The sequence below is a fragment of the Lipotes vexillifer genome, unplaced genomic scaffold (assembly GCF_000442215.2).
Source record: "Lipotes vexillifer unplaced genomic scaffold, Lipotes_vexillifer_v1.1 scaffold1523, whole genome shotgun sequence".
Lineage (NCBI taxonomy): Eukaryota > Metazoa > Chordata > Mammalia > Artiodactyla > Lipotidae > Lipotes > Lipotes vexillifer.
Window position 1 is genome coordinate 114,685 of NW_006799715.1, and position 20,847 is coordinate 135,531.

General features: G+C 38.2%; 1 protein-coding gene across 1 annotated transcript in view; it reads right to left on the reverse strand.

The window, feature by feature from the left end:
- UPRT (uracil phosphoribosyltransferase homolog) overlaps positions 1-14,948 on the reverse strand; it is a 34,644-nt gene extending 19,696 nt beyond the window's left edge. The window contains exon 1 of the mRNA XM_007471877.1: positions 14,569-14,948. Within this exon, the coding sequence (XP_007471939.1) occupies positions 14,569-14,948 (380 nt within the window). The remainder of the gene's footprint in view (positions 1-14,568) is intronic.
- Between the last annotated feature and the right edge of the window lie 5,899 nt (positions 14,949-20,847).

The following is a 20,847-nucleotide window of genomic DNA, read 5'->3' on the forward strand; positions in this document are numbered from 1 at the left end:
TTAGAATACAGTAAGTTGGTTGCATTTCTGAAAAACCCACAGTCACACCGCACAGGTTTATGACCAGGGGCTGTCGCAGTTCTCTTTCTGAGTTATAGTTTTATGTTTAAATTATCCACATCAACCAGCAGCATCATTTGGGATTTCTGAGCAGACACTTCAAGCACAATTTCTGGACTGAAGGGGCAAAAAAAGTCTGACAGCAATGCAATCTTACTCCGTGGTGCCAGAGCAGGCAACTTAGACAAAGTAGTGGAATATCTCAAGGTGGGCATAGACTTCAATACCTGCAACCAGCCGTGTGGATGAAAGGCTCTTGGTGCTGCAGCCAGGAGTCAGGGCTGTGCCTCGGAGGTGGGAGAGCCAACTTCAGGACAATGGTCCACAAGAGACCCCCAGCTCCACATAATATCAAATGGCGAAAATCTCCGAGAGATCTCCATCTCAACAACAACACCCAGCTTCACTCAATGACCAGCAAGCTACAGTGCTGGACACCCTATGCCAAACAACTAGCAAGACAGGAACACAACCCCACCCATTAGAAGAGAGGCTGCCTAAAATCATAATAAGTCCACAGACACCTCAAGACACACCACCAGACGTGGACCTGCCCACCAGAAAGACAAGATCCAGCCTCATGCACCAGAACACAGGCACTACTCCCCTCTACCAGGAAGCCTACACAACCCACTGAACCAACCTTACCCACTGGGGACAGACACCAAAAACAACGGGAACTACGAACCTTCAGCCTGCAAAAAGAAGACCCCCAAAACAGTAAGATAAGCAAAATGAAAAGACAAAAAAACACAAGACAGATGAAGGAGAAACATAAAAACCCACCAGACCTAACAATGAAGAGGAAACAGGCAGTCTACCTGAAAAAGAATTCAGAAAAATGATAGTAAAGATGATCCAAAATCTTAGAAATAGAATACAGAAAATACAAGAAACATTTAAAAAGGACCTAGAAAAACTAAAGATGAAACAAACAAAGATGAATAACACAATAAATGAAATTAAAAATACTCTAGAAGGGATCAACAGCAGAATAACTGAGGCAGAACGGATAAGTGACCTGGAAGATAAAATAGTGGAAGTAACTACTGCAGAGCAGAATAAAGAAAAAAGAATGAAAAAAACTGAGGACAGTCTCAGAGACCTCTGGGACAACATCAAACGCACCAACATTCGAATTATAGGGGTTCCAGAAGAAGAAGAGAAAAAGAAAGGGACTGAGGAAATATTTGAAGAGATTACAGTTGAAAACTTCCCTAATATGGGAAAGGAAATAGTTATTCAAGTCCAGGAATCACAGAGAGTCCCATACCGGATAAATTCAAGAAAAAACATGCCAAGACACACATTAATCAAACTGACAAAAATTAAATAAAAAGAAAACATATTAAAAGCAGCAAGGGAAAAACAACAAATAAAACACAAGGGAATCCCCATAAGGTTAACAACTGATCTTGCAGCAGAAAATCTGCAAGCCAGAAGGGACTGGCAGGACATATTTAAAGTGATGAAGTATAAAAATCTGCAACCAAGATTACTCTACCCAGCAAGAATCTCATTCAGATTTGATGAAGAAATTAAAACCTCTACAGACAAGCAAAACCTGAGAGAGTTCAGCACCACCAAACCAGCTTTATAGCAAAGGCTAAAGGACCTTCTCTAGGCAAGAAACACAAGAGAAGGAGAAGACTTACAATAACAATCCAAAACAATTAAGAAAAAGGGAATAGGAACATACATATTGACAATTACCTTAAATGTAAATAGACTAAATGCTCCCACCAAAAGACACAGACTGGCTGAATGGATACAAAAACAAGACCCACATATATGCTGTCTACAAGAGACCCACTTCAGACCTAGAGACACATACAGACTGAAAGTGAGGGGATGTAAAAACATATTCCATGCAAATGGAAAACAAAAGAAAGCTGTAGTACCAATTCTCATATCAGAAAAAATAGACTAAAATAAAGACTATTAGAAGAGACAAAGAAGGACACTACATAATGATTAAGGGATCGATCCAAGAAGAAGATATAACAATTGTAAATATTTATGCACCCAACATAGGAACACCTCAATAGATAAGGCAAATACTAACAGCCATAAAAGGGGAAATCAACAGTAACGCAATCATAGTAGGGGACTTTAACACCTCACTTTCACCAATGGACAGATCATACAAGATGAAAATAAATAAGGAAACAGAAGCTTTAAATAATACAATAAACAAGATGGACTTAGTTGAGATTTATAGGACATTCCATCCAAAAACAACAAAATACACATTTATCTCAAGTGCTCATGGAACATTCTCCAGGACAGATCATATCTTGGGTCACAAATCAAGCCTTGGTAAATTTAGGAAAGTTAAAATTGTAACCAGTATCTTTTCAGACCACATCACTAGGAGGCTAGATATCAATTACAGAAAAAGATCTGTAAAAAATACAAACACATGGGGGGTAAACAATACACTACTTAATAACGAAGTGATCACTGAAAAAATAAAAGAGGAAATCAAAAAATACCTAGAAACAAATGACAATGAAGACACAACGACCAAAAATCTATGGGATGCAGCAAAAGCAGTTCTAAGAGGGAAGTTTACAGCAATACAGTCCTACCTTAAGATACAGGAAACACCTCGAATAAACAACATAACTTTGCACCTAAAGCAATAAGACAAAGAAGAACAAAAAAACCCCAAAGGTAGCAGAAGGAATGAAATCATAAAAATCAGATCAGAAAGAAATGAAAGAAATGATAGCAAAGATCAATAAAACTAACAGCTGGTTATTTGAGAAGGCAAACAAAATTGATAAACCATTAGCCAGACCCATCCAGAAAAAAAGGGAGAAGACTCAAATCCATAGAATTAGAAATGAAAATAGAGAAGTAAGAACTGACACTGCAGAAATACAAAAGATCATGAGAGATTACTACAGGCAACTCTATGGCAATAAAATGGACAACCTGGAACAAATAGACAAATTCTTAGAAATGCACAACCTCCCAAAACTGTATCAGGAAGAAATAGTAAATATGAACAGACCAATCACAAGCACTGAAATTGAAACTGTGATTAAAAATATTCCAACAAACAAAAGCCCAGGACCAGATGGCTTCACAGGTGAATTCTATCAATCATTTAGAGAAGAGCTAACACCTATCCTTCTCAAACTCTTCCAAAATATAGCAGAGGGAGGAGCACTCCCAAACTCATTCTAAGAGGCCGCCATCAGCCTGATACCAAAACCAGACAAGGATGTCACAAAGAAAGAAAACTACAGGCCAATATCACTGATGAACATAGATGCAAAAATCCTCAACAAAATGCCAACAAATAGAACCCAACAGCACATTAAAAGGATCATACATAATGATCAAGTGGGGTTTTTTCCAGGAACGCAAGTATTCTTCAATATACACAAATCAATCAATGTGATACACCATATTAACAAATTGAAGGAGGAAAACCATATGGTCATCTGAATAGATGCAGAGAAAGCTTTTGACAAAATTCAACACCCATTTATGATAAAAACCCTCCAGAAAGCAGGCAGAGAGGGAAGTTTCCTCAACATAATAAAGGCCATATATAACAAACACACAGCCAACATCATCCTCAATGGTGAAAAACTGAAAGCATTTCCACTAAGGTGAGGAACAAGACACGGTTTCCCACGCTCACCACTCTTATTCAACATAGTTTTGGAAGTTTCAGCTGCAGCAATCAGAGGAGAAAAGGAAATAAAAGAATCAAAATCGGAATAGAAGAAGTAAAGCTGTCACTGTTTGCAGATGACATGATACTATACATAGAGAATCCTAAAGATGCTACCAGAAAACTACTAGAGCTAATCAATGAATTTGGTAAAGTGGCAGGATACAAAATTAATGCACAGAAATGTCTGGCATTCCTATACACTAATGATGAAAAATATGAAAGTGAAATCAAGAAAACACTCCCATTTACCATTGCAACAAAAAGAATAAAATATCTAGGAATAAACCTACCTAAGGAGACAAAAGAACTGTATGCAGAAAATTATAAGACACTGGTGAAAGATATTAAAGATGATACAAATAGACAGAGAGATATACCATGTTCTTGGATTGGAAGAATCAACATTGTGAAAATGACTCTACTACCCAAAGCAATCTATAGATTCAATGCAATCCCTGTCAAACTACCACTAGCATTTTTCACAGAACTAGAACAACAAATTTCACAATTTGTATGGAAACACAAAAGAACCCGAATAGCCAAAACAATCTTGAGAATGAAAAGCAGAGCTTGAGGAATCAGGCTCCCCGGCTTCAGACTATACTACAAAGCTACAGTAATCAAGACAGTATGGTATACTGGCACCAAAACAGAAATATAGATCAATGGAACAGGATAGAAAGCCCAGAGATAAACCCTCACACAAATGGTCACCTTATCTTTGATAAAGGAGGCAGGAATGTACAGTGGAGAAAGGACAGCCTCTTCAATAAGTGGTGCTGGGAAAACTGGACAGGTACATGTAAAAGTATGAGATTAGATCACTCCCTAACATCATACACAAAAATAAGCTCAAAAAGGATTAAAGACCTAAATGTAAGGCCAGAAACTATCAAACTGTTAGAGGAAAATATAGGCAGAACACTCTATGACATAAATCACAGCAAGATCCTTTTTTCCCACCTCCTAGAAAATGGAAATAAAAACATAAATAAACAAACGGAACCAATGAAACTTCAAAGCTTTTGTACAGCAAACAGAACCATAAGCAAGACCAAAAGGCAACCCTCTGAATGGGAGAAAATATTTGCAAATGAAGCAACTGACAAAGGATTAATCTCCAAAATTTACAAACAGCTCATGTAGCTCAATCACAGAAAAACAAACAACCCATTCCAAAAATGGGCAGAAGACCCAAATAGACATTTCTCCAAAGAAGATACACAGATTGCCAACAAATACATGAAAGAATGCTCAACATCATTAATCATTAGAGAAATGCAAAGCAAAACTACAATGAGATCATCTAACACCAGTTAGAATGGCCATCATCAAAAAATCTACAAACAATAAATGCTGGAGAGGGTGTGCACTGCTGGTGGGAATGTGAATTGGTACAGCCACTATGGAGAACAGTATGGAGGTTCCTTAAAAACTACAAATAGAACTACCATATGACCCAGCAATCCCACTACTGGGCATATACCCTGAGAAAACCATAATTCTAATATAGATAGCTAGTGGGAAGCAGCCGCATAGCACAGGGAGATCAGCTCGGTGCTTTGTGACCACCTAGAGTGGTGGGATAGGGAGGGTGGGAGGGAGGGAGACACAAGAGGTAAGAGATATGGGAACATATGTATATGTATAACTGATTCACTTTGTTATAAAGCAGAAACTAACACACCATTGTAAGGCAATTATACTCAAAAAAAGATGTAAAACAAACAAACAACAAAAAACCCACAGTGGTCTGCAATATCCACATCCATATCCCTTACACTGTTAACACTAGAGTTTCATAAAGCAGATATTTGCTTGTTGGATCAATCCAGTTGCACATAATCTTTGGACCCCTACTTTAGGCCCAACAGTGGACTAAAGTATGTGTTAATAAAGATGTTTTAATGTAAACCAGACCCCAGGTCTTATTGCCTCCATATGCTTTGTTTCAAATCATAACCCTATTCACTTTTGTCTCAAAACCATTTTTTTTTTAAAAATCTATCACACTGGAAACAAAGTTTTGAAAGACATTTTAATCATCTTGTATCTGATAACTGTCCCAAATAAAATCTAATGCAAAATTATCACAAAGCAACACACACACTGACACACATCCCTGGAATATTCTAAAATATATTCAAATATTTAAACAGTGAGATCCAGGTGCTCATAATTCAGAGCATAGAAATCTAACTAATGTTAAGCAGAGTATCTTTTAAATTGTGCAAACCCCATACAGGATTAACAATGCAGACCTAACCATATCTGAGAATATACTTTTCTTGACACTCCCCCCAACAAATGTGTCACACATCTATAGTAACAAAATGAAAGCCAAAGGTAGCCAGTTTTTAAAAAATGATCTTCACACAGAAACAACAAAAGAATGAGAATCATACCAGAAGCCAAATCCTCATTTTAATGTGGATTTGGTAAATCAGACTCTTCCCTACTTAAGACCGTCTATAAAGCACTTTAAAATTTCCAGAGAGGCTATAGCAATTGTATATGTATATATTTTAAAACACGTACATCTCATAGCAAACCCCAACGAAGATGAAATCAAGAGAAATCTCTGACCTTTCTTCCAAAAGGCTAATAGGTATTTACTTATCATCCATAACATATGGAACTATGAGAGGAATGTCTTTATAATATTAAAAAATTAAGATTTCAAGTAGAGATCCTCTCCCCTCTTCTTACTAGACCTCACTACTACTACTGATGCTGCTGCTATTACTACTACCACCACCACCATCACCACCACCACCATCACCACCACTAGAGGGATTCTCTAGTGTGTTGGAAGACATCCTCTCCTGGTGCAATTACACTTCAATTTCTACAGCAGAAACGTCCATTTGATCACTATCTGCTACTTCTCTCTATTCAGAATAAACTTGACAACCTCTCCTTTTTTAAAGAAAATTCATTTAATAACTGTACACACACACACACACACACACCCAAGTGTACAAGATTTATTTAGAAGGCTTTTCTTAAAAGGTCCAAAAGTTACAGCAGGTACGTAATATTATACATATATTACTCCCTTCGTTCCCACAGGTCATCATTTATTAAAAGCTTCTTTGGTGCCAAGTATTAAGCACTTTTCGTGCATTACCTGGTCTAATCCTCACATAATCTTAAAAGGTAGATTCTATTCTTACCACCTCTTTAGTGAAGAAAGTAGTGAGGCTTACAGAGGTGAAGTATTCCAAGCTTCTTCCCAGACTGAAGCTCTCTTAAGTCCCTGAGTAAAGCCTTTATCTATATTTTGCTCTAATAAGGGAATGTTTACTAAAAGGTAACCAGTTTTTAGTTGTATTTTAATGATATTTCTCTCCCTGTCAATCAGACTGGCATGTACATACAATGCAAATAATGAAATAAAGAGACTGGCAGGCAAATAAAACATCATTAAAATGTTCCTTCTCAAGATGGAGAAGCTGCTATTATAATGTGGCTTGTAAAGAGTATGTAATTAAGGTTAAAACAAGAATACACCCTTTTCAAATGGTTAAATTAAAACCTCTGACTCATAACTTAAAAAACAATTTAATTTAAATCCCAGTAGTACTGAATTAGGTGTCATTTTTTTTCTCTAAATATTTTTTTATTTCCTCTTTGATTTCTTCAGTGATCTCTTGGTTATTTAGTAATGTATTGTTTAGCCTCCATGTGTTTGTATTCTTCACATTTTTTCCCTGTAATTTATTTCTAATCTCATAGTGCTGTGGTCAGAAAAGATGTTTGATACGATTTTAATTTTCCTAAACTTACCGAGGCTAGATTTGGGAGCTTGTGTTTCCTTATTAATTTTCTGTCTGGATGATCTGTCCATTAGTGTAAGTGAAGTGTTAAAAGTCCCCCACTATTATTGTGTTACTGTCGATTTCCTCTTTTATAGCTGTTAGCATTTGCCTTATGTATTGAGGTGCTCCTATGTTGGGTGCATATATATTTATAATTGTTATATATTCTTGGATTGATCTCTTGATCATTATGTAGTGTCCTTTACTTGTCTCTTGTAACATTCTTTATTTTAAAGTCTATTTTATCTGATACAAGTATTGCTACTCCAGCTTTCTTTTGATTTCCATTTGCATGGAATATCTTTTTCCATCCCCTCACTTTCAGTCTGTATGTGTCCCTAGGTCTGAAGTGATTCTCTTGCAGACAGCATATATATGGGTCTTTTTGTATCCATTCAGTGAGCCTGTGTCTTTTGGTTGGAGCATTTAATCCATTCACATTTAAGGTAATTATTGATATGTATGGTCCTATAACTATTTTCTTAATTGCTTTGGGTTTGTTTTTGTAGGTCCTTTCCTTCTCTTGTGTTTCCCACTTAGAGATGTTCCTTTAGCATTTGTTGTAGAGCTGATTTGGTGGTGCTGAATTCTCTCAGCTTTTGTTTGTCTGTAAAGCTTTTGATTTCTCTGTTTAATCTGCATGAGATCCTTGCTGGCTAGAGTAATCTTGGTTGTAGGTTCCTCCCTTTCATCAAATATATCATGCCACTCCCTTCTGGACTGTAGAGTTTCTGCTGAGAAATCAGCTGTTAACCTTATGGGAGTTCCCTTGTGTGTTATTTGTTATTTTTCCCTTGTTGCTTTTAATAATTTTTCTTTGTCTTTAATTTTTGTCAATTTGATTACTATGTGTCTCAGCGTGTTTCTCCTTATCCTGCCTGGGACTCTCTGCGCTTCCTGTACTTGGGTGGCTATTATCTGTCCCATGTTAGGAAAGTTTTTGACTGTAATCTCTTCAAATATTTTCTCGGGTCCTTTCTCTCTCTCTTCTCCTTCTGGGACCCCGATAATGTGAATGTTGGTGCATTTAATGTTGTCCCAGAGGTCTCTTAGGTTGTCTTCATTTATTTTCATTCTTTTTTATTTATTGGTTCCATAGCAGTGAATTTCACCATACTGTCTTCCAGGTCACTTATCCATTCTTCTGCCTCAGTTATTCTGCTATTGATTCATTCTAGTGTATTTTTCATTTCAGTTATTGTATTGTTCATCTCTGTTTGTTCTTGAATTCTTCTAGGTGTTTGTTCTTGAATTCTTCTAGGTCTTTGTTAAACATTTCTTGCATCTTCTTGATCTTTGCCTCCATTCTTCTTCCAAGGTCCTGGATCACCTTCACTATCATTATTCTGAATTCTTTTTCTGGAAGGTTGACTATCTCCACTTCATCTAGTTGTCTTTCTGGGGTTTTATCTTGTTCTTTTTATCTCGTTCCTTGTTCCTAAATAGTCCTCTGCCTTTTCATTTTGTCCATCTTTCTGTGAATGTGGTTTCTGTTCCATAGGCTGCAGGATTGTAGTTATTCTTGCTTCTGCTGTCCTAGGTCTCATATTTGAAAATGAGGATTATACACAAAGATTGTCTTTAGCATTGGGGGTGGGAGAAGTTAAGTCTGGGCATAAAGTTGCCAGATTTAGCAAATAAAAATACAGGACACCCAGTTAAATTTGTATTTCAGAAGTATGTCCCATACAATGTTTAGGATATACTAAGAAAAGTATTCATTGTTTATCTGAACTCAAATTTAACTGGGTGTCCTGTATTTATCTAGCAACCTAAGCTAAGGAGGAAGAACTAAATGGACTCAGTTTTAGCTCTAATATGTTCTTGTTTTTTTTGTTTGTTTGTTTGTTTTTTTAAGCAACAGTTTAAAGGGAAGTAAAAAATAAAAGCTTTTCTGGCAGGTTTAAACTAAAGGAATGTTTCACTTAGAGTTAATGTTTAGTGGAAGCTCTGAAAACATAAGCTCTACTTCCATAGCTACTTTGTTATGTGATCATTAAAATAAAGAAGCTCTAAGCTTAGTTTGTAATTGTATGCAGATGATTTTCCTCCTCCTTCTTTCCCCCTCAAAAAAAACAAAACGCAGTGAAGTACTTGCAGCAAACCTAATCTGATGTGAAAACCAAAACAAACAACAGACAAAAATGAAAATAGCTTTTACTACCTGCCAGGTGCAAGTCATCAGGGCCACAGATCTTCACAACTTCTTAAGAATCTCATAAAATAGTGTCATTAATTATTTATTTGCACCTCAAAGCAGAGTTCAATGTAAACATTCGAGATCAGGTAGAAAAAGAAGAGAAGCTATCATTTTCCTTTAGAACCCAGGCCTCAGTCATTCAAGTTGATTTATTAATTTTTTATTAATTTTATTGGAACATTAATTCCCCTATATGCCAGGTACTGTGCCAGGCCCCACTTTCTTTCTGCCTCCCCAGAGTCCAGACTAGCTGGTAAGAGATTACTAGGATATGCCCAATAAATATTATAACAGAGGTATGTATAAAGAGTCGACTTCCTCACTCCTGGCCTAAAAGCCAGTTAGAAAATTCACATGGAAAACCAAAACCATGTCCATGATTTATTGATAAATAACTTGTAGGTCATAGTGTTTTCTGTGGTGGACATTTTGGTTTTGTATAAGTTGAAGGGAACAGTTCTGAGATTCCTCCAGTCTCAGGGTGATACCAGGCCAGGTTCTCTAGGCTGGTTCTGTTTAGTTTAGAATCCTTGGCTCAGCCTATACCCTAAATCCAAAACTAGCCAAATCACTATGCAAGGGAGAATGGCCATTCTCCCACGGGCAGCGGCCCAGCCTGAGCACAGCACAATAACCTGTGGTGTTTGAAAAGCTACAAGTGCTCAGGTTCCACCCAAGACTACTCTACTACTCCACTCTAAGGATGGGTTCCAAAAAACAAAAAAAAGACTCCCCAAGCAATTCAAATGTACAGCTTTGGTTAAGAACACTACCTAGCCAAATGACGCAAATCACATCAGGCTGCGCTCATATTAGGGCTGCACAGGATGTTCATCCATCCTGAGGTTAATTGTCTCCCCTCCAGGTGACTAAAAAAAAAAAGTCACAAGAATGAATGTGTTCTTTCTTTAGTGCTATTTCATGGACTAAAATACTCTAAGATGGCTCAACTTTCATCCAAGCTGCCTGCTGAGGCCATGGTGAAACCCCTTTGAGGGCAAATATACAGGAAACATTCAATAGCTCATGAAACAGCTTTACTTTAATGTTTCAGAAGACGAAAGAAAACAAAAACTGGGGATAGGAGATGATCTTTTAAATACACTGCACTGCCTTATATATGAGGTCATGAACTGTGTTCAAGGGAACAGTGCATTACACTCAGATTTTGCTGGGTTTAGTATATAAAGGAGGCAGAAAGGGAAGGATGTGTGGTTTAAATCCACTGCAACAACAAAAACTGCAAATGAAGCAGTCATTTCTTCCTGAGTTCATGAGTGACCCCTGTGTGACAGAGTAAATTATCTGATCATTTGATGTTTAGACTACTGCATACTCAAATAGAGAAAAAAACATTTCCTTGAAATTCAATAATACCACCACCATTTTATGCTGCAAATACAGCACATTTCAAAAAAATAAGTAAAAAGATATTTTAAAACAGTCCAATGTTCTCAATCTTGCCTGCTTTATGTATTTACAACAACATGCAGTCCTCTGGCTCAACCTCATTTCCCCATGCCAAAGTCAATTCAGAAAGCAATCCCTTCACTAGATAGACACTAAGGACCAGGAACAATAAAAGGAATAACAAGTACTTCAATGGCCTCTATCATCAGACAGTTCCATAGTGCACATATATGATGTCACATCAAAACAGAGAAGAGCATAAGGGTACAAGGAAGACAGACTGATAACTGATGGCATCTTCCATAACCAGACCCCTGTAAATATAGCTCCTCTAACCAAGAGCACTCCACACCAGCCCCGGATAAAACAGGTCCTGTTTGTGTGAGGGGATGCCAATTTTTTAAGATAAAGGAACAGAGGCCTCCATTAACAGATTTAACAGAAACAAAACTAAAACTCTGTCTCCACCCTAAATAAGCATCAATTAGTTATTAAAAATTGTAGTGAGGGCTTCCCTGGTGGCGCAGTGGTTGAGTGACCGACTGCCAATGCAGGGGACATGGGTTCGTGCCCCGGTCCGGGAAGATCCCACATGTCGTGGAGTGGCTGGGCCCGTGAGCCATGGCCGCTGAGGCTGCGCGTCCGGAGCCTGTGCTCCACGGCAGGAGAGGCCACAACGGTGAGAGGCCCGCGTACCAAAAAAAAAAAAAAATTATAGTGAGTTTTTCTATTCTGTATCATAGCACGATAAAAATAATCTAGGATCTCTCAGTGTTGTTTTTTAAAATAAGAATGTGCATTCTATGTAGTTAAATTCCTTTTACTGTCTCCCAAAAGCTGAAGAAACCAGCACTTATGGATACAATCTGAACCATGCATAAATCTAAACATAAAGGCTTGAAATGCCGTAAATATGCATACTGTTCACAGTTTACAACAAATGTTCATAGACAGTATCTTGTTTAACCTCCCAGGAGCTTCAAGAGATATTAGGAACATCCTCATTTTACAAATGATAAAGCTGAAGCACAGAGATGGTAAACATCTTGCCTAAGATGACTCTGGATCCTGCTGTCTCCTTCCAAACTCAGAAAAAAAAAAAAAGAAAAAAAATATTTCGCTTACACCCAGGTTTACTACACCACCCAGGCTTTTCTGAGTAATGCAGTAAAATCAGGTATTGATATTGTCATATATGAATGCTGAATGTCATGCCCTCTCCAAGTACTATAGCAACTGTTCACTTTCACATGGTCAGGAAGACCCCTTTGTGAAATCTAATAAAAGCGAAGGAATCCCCACAACATAAAAAAGCACATATGCAAATGTTCATAGTAGCATTATTCATAATAGCCAAAAAATGGAAACCAAACCACCTAAATGTCCATCACCTGATGAATGGATAAACAAAATGTGGTATATCCATACAGAGGAATATCATTCAGCCAAAAAAGAAATGGTGTACTGATACAAGATGGATAAAGCTTGAAAACATTATGCTAAATAAAAGAAACTAGCCACAAAAGACCACGTGTCATATGATTCTATTTACATGAAACGTCCAGAATAGGCACATCAATAGACACAGAAGGTAGATTAGTGGTTGTCTAGGGCTCTTGGTGGGTTGGAGGGAAATGGGGAGTGACTGCTCATGGGTGTGGGCTTTCTTATTGAGGTGATGAAAATGTTCTAAAATTGTGTGGTGGTAGCTGCAAAGCAATAAACATACTTGAAAACCACTGAATTGTACACTTTAAAACGTGTATTGTATGGTATGTAAATTACAGCTCAATAAAGATGTTATGGGACTTCCCTTGTGGTGCAGTGATTAAGAATCTGCCTGCCAATGCAGGACCTGGGTTCGAGCCCTGGCCTGGGAAGATCCCACATGCCCATGGAGCAACTAAGCCCGTGTGCCACAACTACTGAAGCCCGTGCACCTAGAGCCCGTGCTCCACAACAGAAGAAGCCACTGCAATGAGAAACCTGTGCACCACAATGAAGAGTAGCCTCAACTCGCCGCACCTAGAAAAAGCCTGTGTGCAGCAACCAAGACCCAATGCAATATTTTTGTATTTACAAAAATAAATTTATTTTAAAAATACTAAAAAATAAAAATGTTATTTAAAAAAATCATTAAAAATGCACATACAAATAACATTTCCCAGATAATTTCTGAGGGTTTGCTAAAGCCCAGAAGCCCATCTACAGGTATAGCACAAGGTCCAAGACAGCACAGGTCCAAGACACAAGGTCAGTAACTCTTGCTCTATAGAAACAAGAATCATCCTATTTTCTTTTTACAGATTAAGTCTTATTTCAGTTCCCCCCACCACAACTACCAAGCCTATGTCTCCTACTTTTTAAGATCACTACTTCATTTATTGGTTCACGTGACCACAGTTTTCAATACTGATTCATTAAAAACCATTAAATACTTTCATAAATATAACTTTAACAGCTACAAAGAACTTTTAGTAATTGAATGACTATTGCTTGCAAGGCATAGTTGGAATTCAAAAATGTAAAAGATACAACTTCTGCCCTCAAGGAGCTTAAAATCTAACAAGTGCGATAAGAGCGAAACGAATAACAATACACAAAACAGAAGGTGAATCTTGCACTAAAAAGGCCAGGGAAGATCAGTGAGGAAGTATGACTGAAGGAAACCTTCTTGGCAGAGGTGGACATTTAATGCTGAATGTTGAAGAGTAGGTAGGATTTGAACATGCAGAGGAGTAAAGAGAATTTGAGATGCGAGGAGAAGTAGGGATGTTTCAGAATAGTTCCTAGGGACCACGAAGATGGGCCCTAATGTCAAGCTAAGGATCGTGACTTTATTTGGTAGGCTCAGAGAAGCCAAAGAAGGCTGCTGAGTACGGTAGTTAGTGAATCAAAGCAGTATATTAAGAAGATTAATTGTTCAGTAATATGTGGGTACACATAAAAGAGAGAAATGGAGACAAGGAAACAAACTGGGAGTCTATTAAACAGTATGAAGTGAAAGGGCTACGCTCTCTGCCCTGTGTCTGTTCACGTTGTAAACCTACAACCCAGAAATGGTTACTGCCCACGAGAACAGGCACAGGGCAGATCAGCACGTTTACCTGACTGGAATGACTGAGTATTCCACTCATAAGAGACAAAGAGGAAACAGGAGGTTACCTAAAATGCTTCCTACCTACACAAAGCGATGTTAAACACAGGTACTGGGAAAGAGGGTAGGAGGCCTGAGTCAAGTGACACCGCCCCGCAAAGAAGATGCCCTGCCGAAATCTCCAGACCAGCTTCCCTAGGCCAAGAACCTCCGCCCTTTTAATTCCAATCCCCGCCCACCCCCTGAGAGACCCTCCACCTCCCCTTCCCCTTCCGCTCTGGCTCACTTGTCCCGGATGATGGTCTGCAGCTCCCGGATCTGATCATTCATTGGCAGGAGCTTAAGCTGCGCCCCGATCTGCCAGGAGAGTTCGCAGTCCCCTAAGAGGGAGTCGCTGGCTGGCGCGTCAGAGTTGCCAGTGCCACCGTTGCTCTCTGAGTTGAGGGTGGCGCCGCCGCAGGCCTGAGAGTCCCGCTCAGCCGGTACGCTAGAAGAGCTTACTCTCCCCCTGAGGAGAGCCAGCTTGCCCGCGAAGTCGCTGTTTCCCCCGGCGTGGTCCGGGATCAGTTCGCCAGGTTGCTGTGGCTCGGGGTTTGGGGTCGAGGCACAGTTTACTTGCTGGTTGTGACAGGGCATGGAGTCCAGACACCGTAACTCCGTGGCCATACACCAGGCACCAGGCCGTCCCCGACCCCTAAGGATAAAGGAGAGCAGGGAGAACAGACCAAAGCTCCTATGCTCTCCCGGTCGCCCCGCCTCCTCGCAACGCCGCTGCCCTCTCACCCCTTTGGCCTCCACCACTTCCCTTTCGCACGTTACGTCCCGGCCCCGCCCACACCAGACTTACAGCCCGCCTAGACACTCGATTGGCTTCGCTCCCTGCCACTCTTCAGCGAATGGCCTGTTAACCCTTTGCGTTGCCCCGGCTGCGTGGGGTCCCACACCGAACTTAGCAGACAAGGTGAGGCCGGTGAAATTTGGTTTCCGGGTCTCCCAGGAGCCGCTAGGGATTCTGCCTGCGGAACTTTGAGTGAGTGATAGAGCCGGGAGAAAACTAGGGCTGGAGAGTGCTAAAATGATGACACACAAAGACCCATGTTTTCAGACTTTGTGTCTGGGCAGAAAAGTTAAACTTCAGTAACTGCATCTACTGTATGCTTGTCTGTGTAGCCCAAAAAGGAAGTTTAAAAATGCCTAGCAGCATGCTGAAGAGCCTCCCCTCTACTATACTGTTGTACCAGCTGCAGCTTCCCAAGTGTGCTTATCTTTATTGTTTGGACCCTACACTGTACAATTACCATGAGGATTCTGACAGCATTTCAGACCCCCTACCGCTTTGCTTCTTTTAAATACTTGGAAAGACACTTTTTTTTTTTTTTTTTTTTGCGTGCGGATATAGTATAAAGGCTTGAGCTAAGAATGTCTAGGGCAGTGCTTTTCAACACCTTTGTGTGTTAGAACAATTATAAAGTTTGTTAAAATGCAGGTTGTCATGGCCTACCTTTGAGATTCTGATTCAGTAGATCTGAGATGGGACCCAAGAATCTTTATTTTTAACACATAACCCAACAATTCTGATTTTTTAAAAATGGTACTTTTTGAGAACAGTGGCTTACAGGCTCCCTTTTTGAAGAGCTACAAAGTCAGAAACCTGCTAATTCTACTAAAAAATTATTGAGCAGCATTTAACAATTTCCCTCCCATCTCTGGACTTGACTTTGTCCATCCATAAATGAGATGCATTAACTATATGACCCCTAAATGTTCTTCCAGTTTTGACATTCTGTAATTCTATTTTGCCTTCCAAAAGCCAATTCTTAAAATTCCTTGTTCCACACCGGAACATAACCAGCATATGCAGAGATTCAAACAAATATGAGTAACGGATAACAGGAATATAGAGGCCTTTGGTGAGACTTGAGCCTTGATCTGGCTCTCTTTTCCATTTTTTTTGTTTGGTTGGTTTTTGTTTTGGTATCAGTATTAATGGTATTTTTCTCCCTTTTTTCTCTCCCATATTCTCTGCTTTGTGTCTTACCCTCTAGGTCAGTACACTGTTAGCTGTAATTATAGAGAGTTTAAATTTGATTGGATGATAAAAATTGCAGCCTTAAACTGTAATCCCACTCATTTTTGAAAGCCTGTGCATCTTTTCTCCTAGCACACAATGTGACTCAAAGGATCTCTGGGTTTAAAAGCTGAATCTGATAACATGAAGTGGCCAGGAGCAATTAAATGGCTACTTTGCCAATGAATACTCTAAGGAAAACAATGAAATACAGTATTTTTCATTATCAGTACTTTAAATGGAGTAATGAATTTAAAATGGTATTGTGAGACATCCCAGGACCAAAACTGTACTGAAGTCATTTTTGTCTAGTGTTTCATCAGGCAAATGACCTTGTTCTCAGTGCCACAGAATATGAATTAGAACAGTGCAACCGCCAGTGTGTCTTGTGTTTTCACTCTTATAGGAAACACCCATGCATATACTTACCTATATTAACCAATAATCATTAGCAAATCTATTTATCTAGTCAATTTAATTATTTAGGATGCTATTGAAGTAAAATTCACTGATGATTAATGATAACACCTTAAATTTGGTGGTTTATAACCTACAAAGACCTTGTATACATTCTCAAAAACAAGTTTGAGGATTACCAAGCCCCATTTATAGATGATAACTATGTAATTCTTTTTCCTAAAGTGACTTCTCCAAGGTCACACATCCAAAATAGAGAAAAGCAGAGACAGAAACCCCAGTCTTTTCACTTTAAATCCAGTCTTTTTTACACATACCTACAGATTCATGAAATCATTTAGATAACAAATATTGGTTGAGTCCTTACTATTTGCCAATCATGTTTCTAGGTGCTAGAACAGATACAAAGAAAAATGAATGAAGATCTTAGAATTCTCCATGGTCGTAGAGGGCATGGAGGTCATGGATAATATGGATCTTTGAAAACCAAAGGATAATGTTAGGCCTCATGGAAGCCTACGCTAAAGATACTAACAGCAGAACTGACAAATGTGAATATAGCTCTCTTGCTTCCCACTTTTTGATGGAGGTACAAAGCCAGATAAAGCAAAAAGCTGGAAAATTCTCCTGTAATAATTGAGATGACTGTAAACTTCATTTTAGGTTTTGAGTTATAAATTTGAGATGATTCCTAAAAATTATGGGAAGCAGTAAAGCAATTGCATGTATCAATAGATATCCTTCACATGCGTCTACACAGTGCCTTTACAAAACACTTTTATATAGGTTATCTCATTCGACATTGTGGAGCAGTTGGCCTCAGTATTACAATTCCTGTTTTACAGGTGAGAAAATTGAAACTTAGGAGCCTAATTTATAGTCACATCATAAGTAGTAGAGTTAGGAGAAGGCAGAAGAGTTAATTTATTATTAAATTATTAATATTAAACTATTTTCCATGCAGCATGCTTTAGTTATCTCATTTAAGCCTTTCAACAACCTTAGGAGGTAGGCTCTATTTTGTTATCCCCATTTTATAGATAGGAAAACAGATGTAGTGAGATTGAGTATCTTGATAATGTCACACAGGTGATAAGTGCAGGAGCAGGGATTTGAACCTAAGTGTGATCAGGTCAATTTGTTTCTATAACCCAGGTACTTAGAGTAGCCCAGGTTATATTCCTCTACTGTACACCATACTTTTTGCTTGTACTATATAGTATCTCACCTGCAATACCAGATTTAACCTATGAACCCAAAATTGTACTTTATGACTGAGCTGGGGAATTCTGATATAGTTTTCTATTAATGCTTAGTACTCTGATGAACTCCTTGACAATCCCTTTGTGCCATAAACTCCAGCAGTTCTCTAATTGAAGTTGACTTGGTGATGCTTACACCATTGCATTGTAATTTCTTGTGAACAAAAATCTATTAATTAAAAGAATAGCCAATGTTCTGAGAAAATAGTGTGATTCACTTTGCTTTCAAAATGAATAGCTGTATCACCTTTCAGATGTATGCCTTACCTTTGTTCTGTGGTTCCCAATGACCTCAAAATGTCTATTTGGATATCTTTTCAGATATATTTATCATTTCTTCTTTACCATTTACTCCCCATAGATTCAAAAAATTTTGAATCACTTTTCAAATACATATTTACAGCCTTATGAAGTTAGTTTACTTGTGAATACAAAACCTCCCCTGTAGATCTTAAACAATTCCTGGCAGATGTGTGGGGCAGGACAGGTAGACTTTGTATAAAAGATTATACCATCTTCTATAAAAGAGTATACCTTGTATAAAAAGTATAAAAGAGAACCTGTAAAAATGATATATTAAGAACTGAGGTGTCTCCCTTTGTGTTTTGTTGATTTTTTGTATTGACATGCTTTGATTCCTTTCTATTCTTTTGTGTAAATTCTAGAGGTATTTTTGTTTTCTGATTACCTTGGGACTTACATAAGATATCTTATAACAGTCTAACTTAAGTTGTTAACAACTTAAGTTCAATCACATACAAAAACTCTACATTTTAACTTCTCTCCCACTTTGTTACTGTTGTCACAATTTACATTCGTTCCTAATATGTATCTTTAAACATATTTTAGTTATAGCTATTTAAAATAATTTTAACTTTTATATTTGAATTAAAATAGATTTACCTATACCATTACAGTAATAGTGTTCTTTATTTGCCTGAATATTTACCTTTACCAATGAGTTTAATATTTTCTTATGCTATCATGTTACTATCTAGCACCCTTTTGTTTCAACTTGAAGGACATCCTTTAGCACTTTTTTCCCTGAAGTATAGTTGACTTATAATATTATATTAGTTTCAGGTGTACAGTATAGTGATTTGATATTTTTATAGGTTATACTCCATATAATGTTACTATAAAATATTGGTTATTTTCCTTGTGCTGTACATTACATCCTTGTGTCTTATTTATTTCATAACTAGTAGTCTGTACCTCTTAATCCCCTTCACCTACCTTGCCCCACCCCCACTACTGTCCCCACAGGTAAGCACTAGTTTGTTCTCTGTATCTGTAAGTCTGTTTTGTTATATTCGTTCATTTGTTTTATTTTTTATATTCCACATATAATTTGAAAACATACATTATTTGTTTTTCTCTACCTGACTTATTTCACTAAGCATAATAGCCTCCAGGTCCATCCATGTTGTTGCAAATGGCAAAATTTCATTCTTTTTTATGGCTGAGTAATATTCCAGTGTGTGTGTGTGTGTGTGGTGTGTGTGTGTGTGTGTGTGTACACCCCACATCTTTATATTGCTACTTTCATCTGTTGATGGACACTTAGGTTGCTTTTATATCTCGGCCATAGCATTTCTTTTAAGGCAGGTATAGTGGGGATGAACTTCCTCAGCTTTTGTTTGGGAAAGTCTTTATCTCTCCTTTATTTTTGAAGGACAGTTTTACTACATATAGTATTCTTGGCAGTTTTTGCCTTTCAGCACTTTGAATAAGTCATCCTACTCGCTTCTGGTCTGCATGGTTTCTGCTGAAAAATCCACTGATAGTCTTATGGAGATTCCCTTGTATGTGGCCAGTCACTTTGCTCTTGATGCTTTCAAATTTCTCTCTTTCTTTTGACTTTTGACAATTTCATTATAAAGTGTCTCATTGTGGATTTGGGGGGGATTCATCTTATTTGATGATTTGGGGACTTTTGCATCTGGATATCTGTTTCCTTCTCTAGATATGGGGAGTTTTCAGTCACTATTTCTTTGAATAACCTTTCTGGTCCTTTCTCTCTCTCTTCTCCTTTTGGGACTCCCTCAATATGTATATTGGATGTCGTGATGGTCTCCCATAAGTCCCTTAACGTTTCTTAACTTTTTTTCATTCTTTTTTCTTCTCATTACTCTGACTGGATTATTTCCAATGACTTGTCTTCAAGTTTACTGATCCTTTCTTTGTTTGATCTAGTTTGCTGTTGAATCCCTATAGTGATTTTTTTTTCACTTAATTATTGCATTCCTTAGCTCCTTAATTTATATTTGGCTTTTAAAAAAATATTTTCTATTTCTTTGTTGCAATTCTCAGTTACAATTCTCTTGACCTCAGTGAGCATTTTTGTGACACCTAGTTTGAATTCTCTGTCAGGTAAATCATATAGCTTCCTTTTATTAGGGTTGATTTCTGTAAACTGATCTTGTTCCTTTGCTTGGAACATCTTTGATTGATTTTTAATTTTTATTGATTCTCTATGTTGATATCTTTGTGTTAGACAAAGTAAGGACCTCTCCTGGTCTTCACACTGACTTTTACAGGAGACAACTCCTACCAATCAGCCCAGCCTGAGATTCTGGGGTCCTCTATCAACCATTTCCCTCCCCAGGGAGAAGGCGGCAGCTGTGGTTTTTGTCAGGTCACTTTGTGGTGAGCCAGCAGGGTGACCTATGGTGTCTTCCAGCCCAAGCTGCCATTTCCATTCTCCGCCCAGATTGCTTGACTATGGTGGACCTGGCTGAGACTGGCAGGACAGAGGTCAGTACTCTGGGAGTGAGGTCTTGGAGAAGTTGGGGCATTGTACGCAGAGCTTGACTCT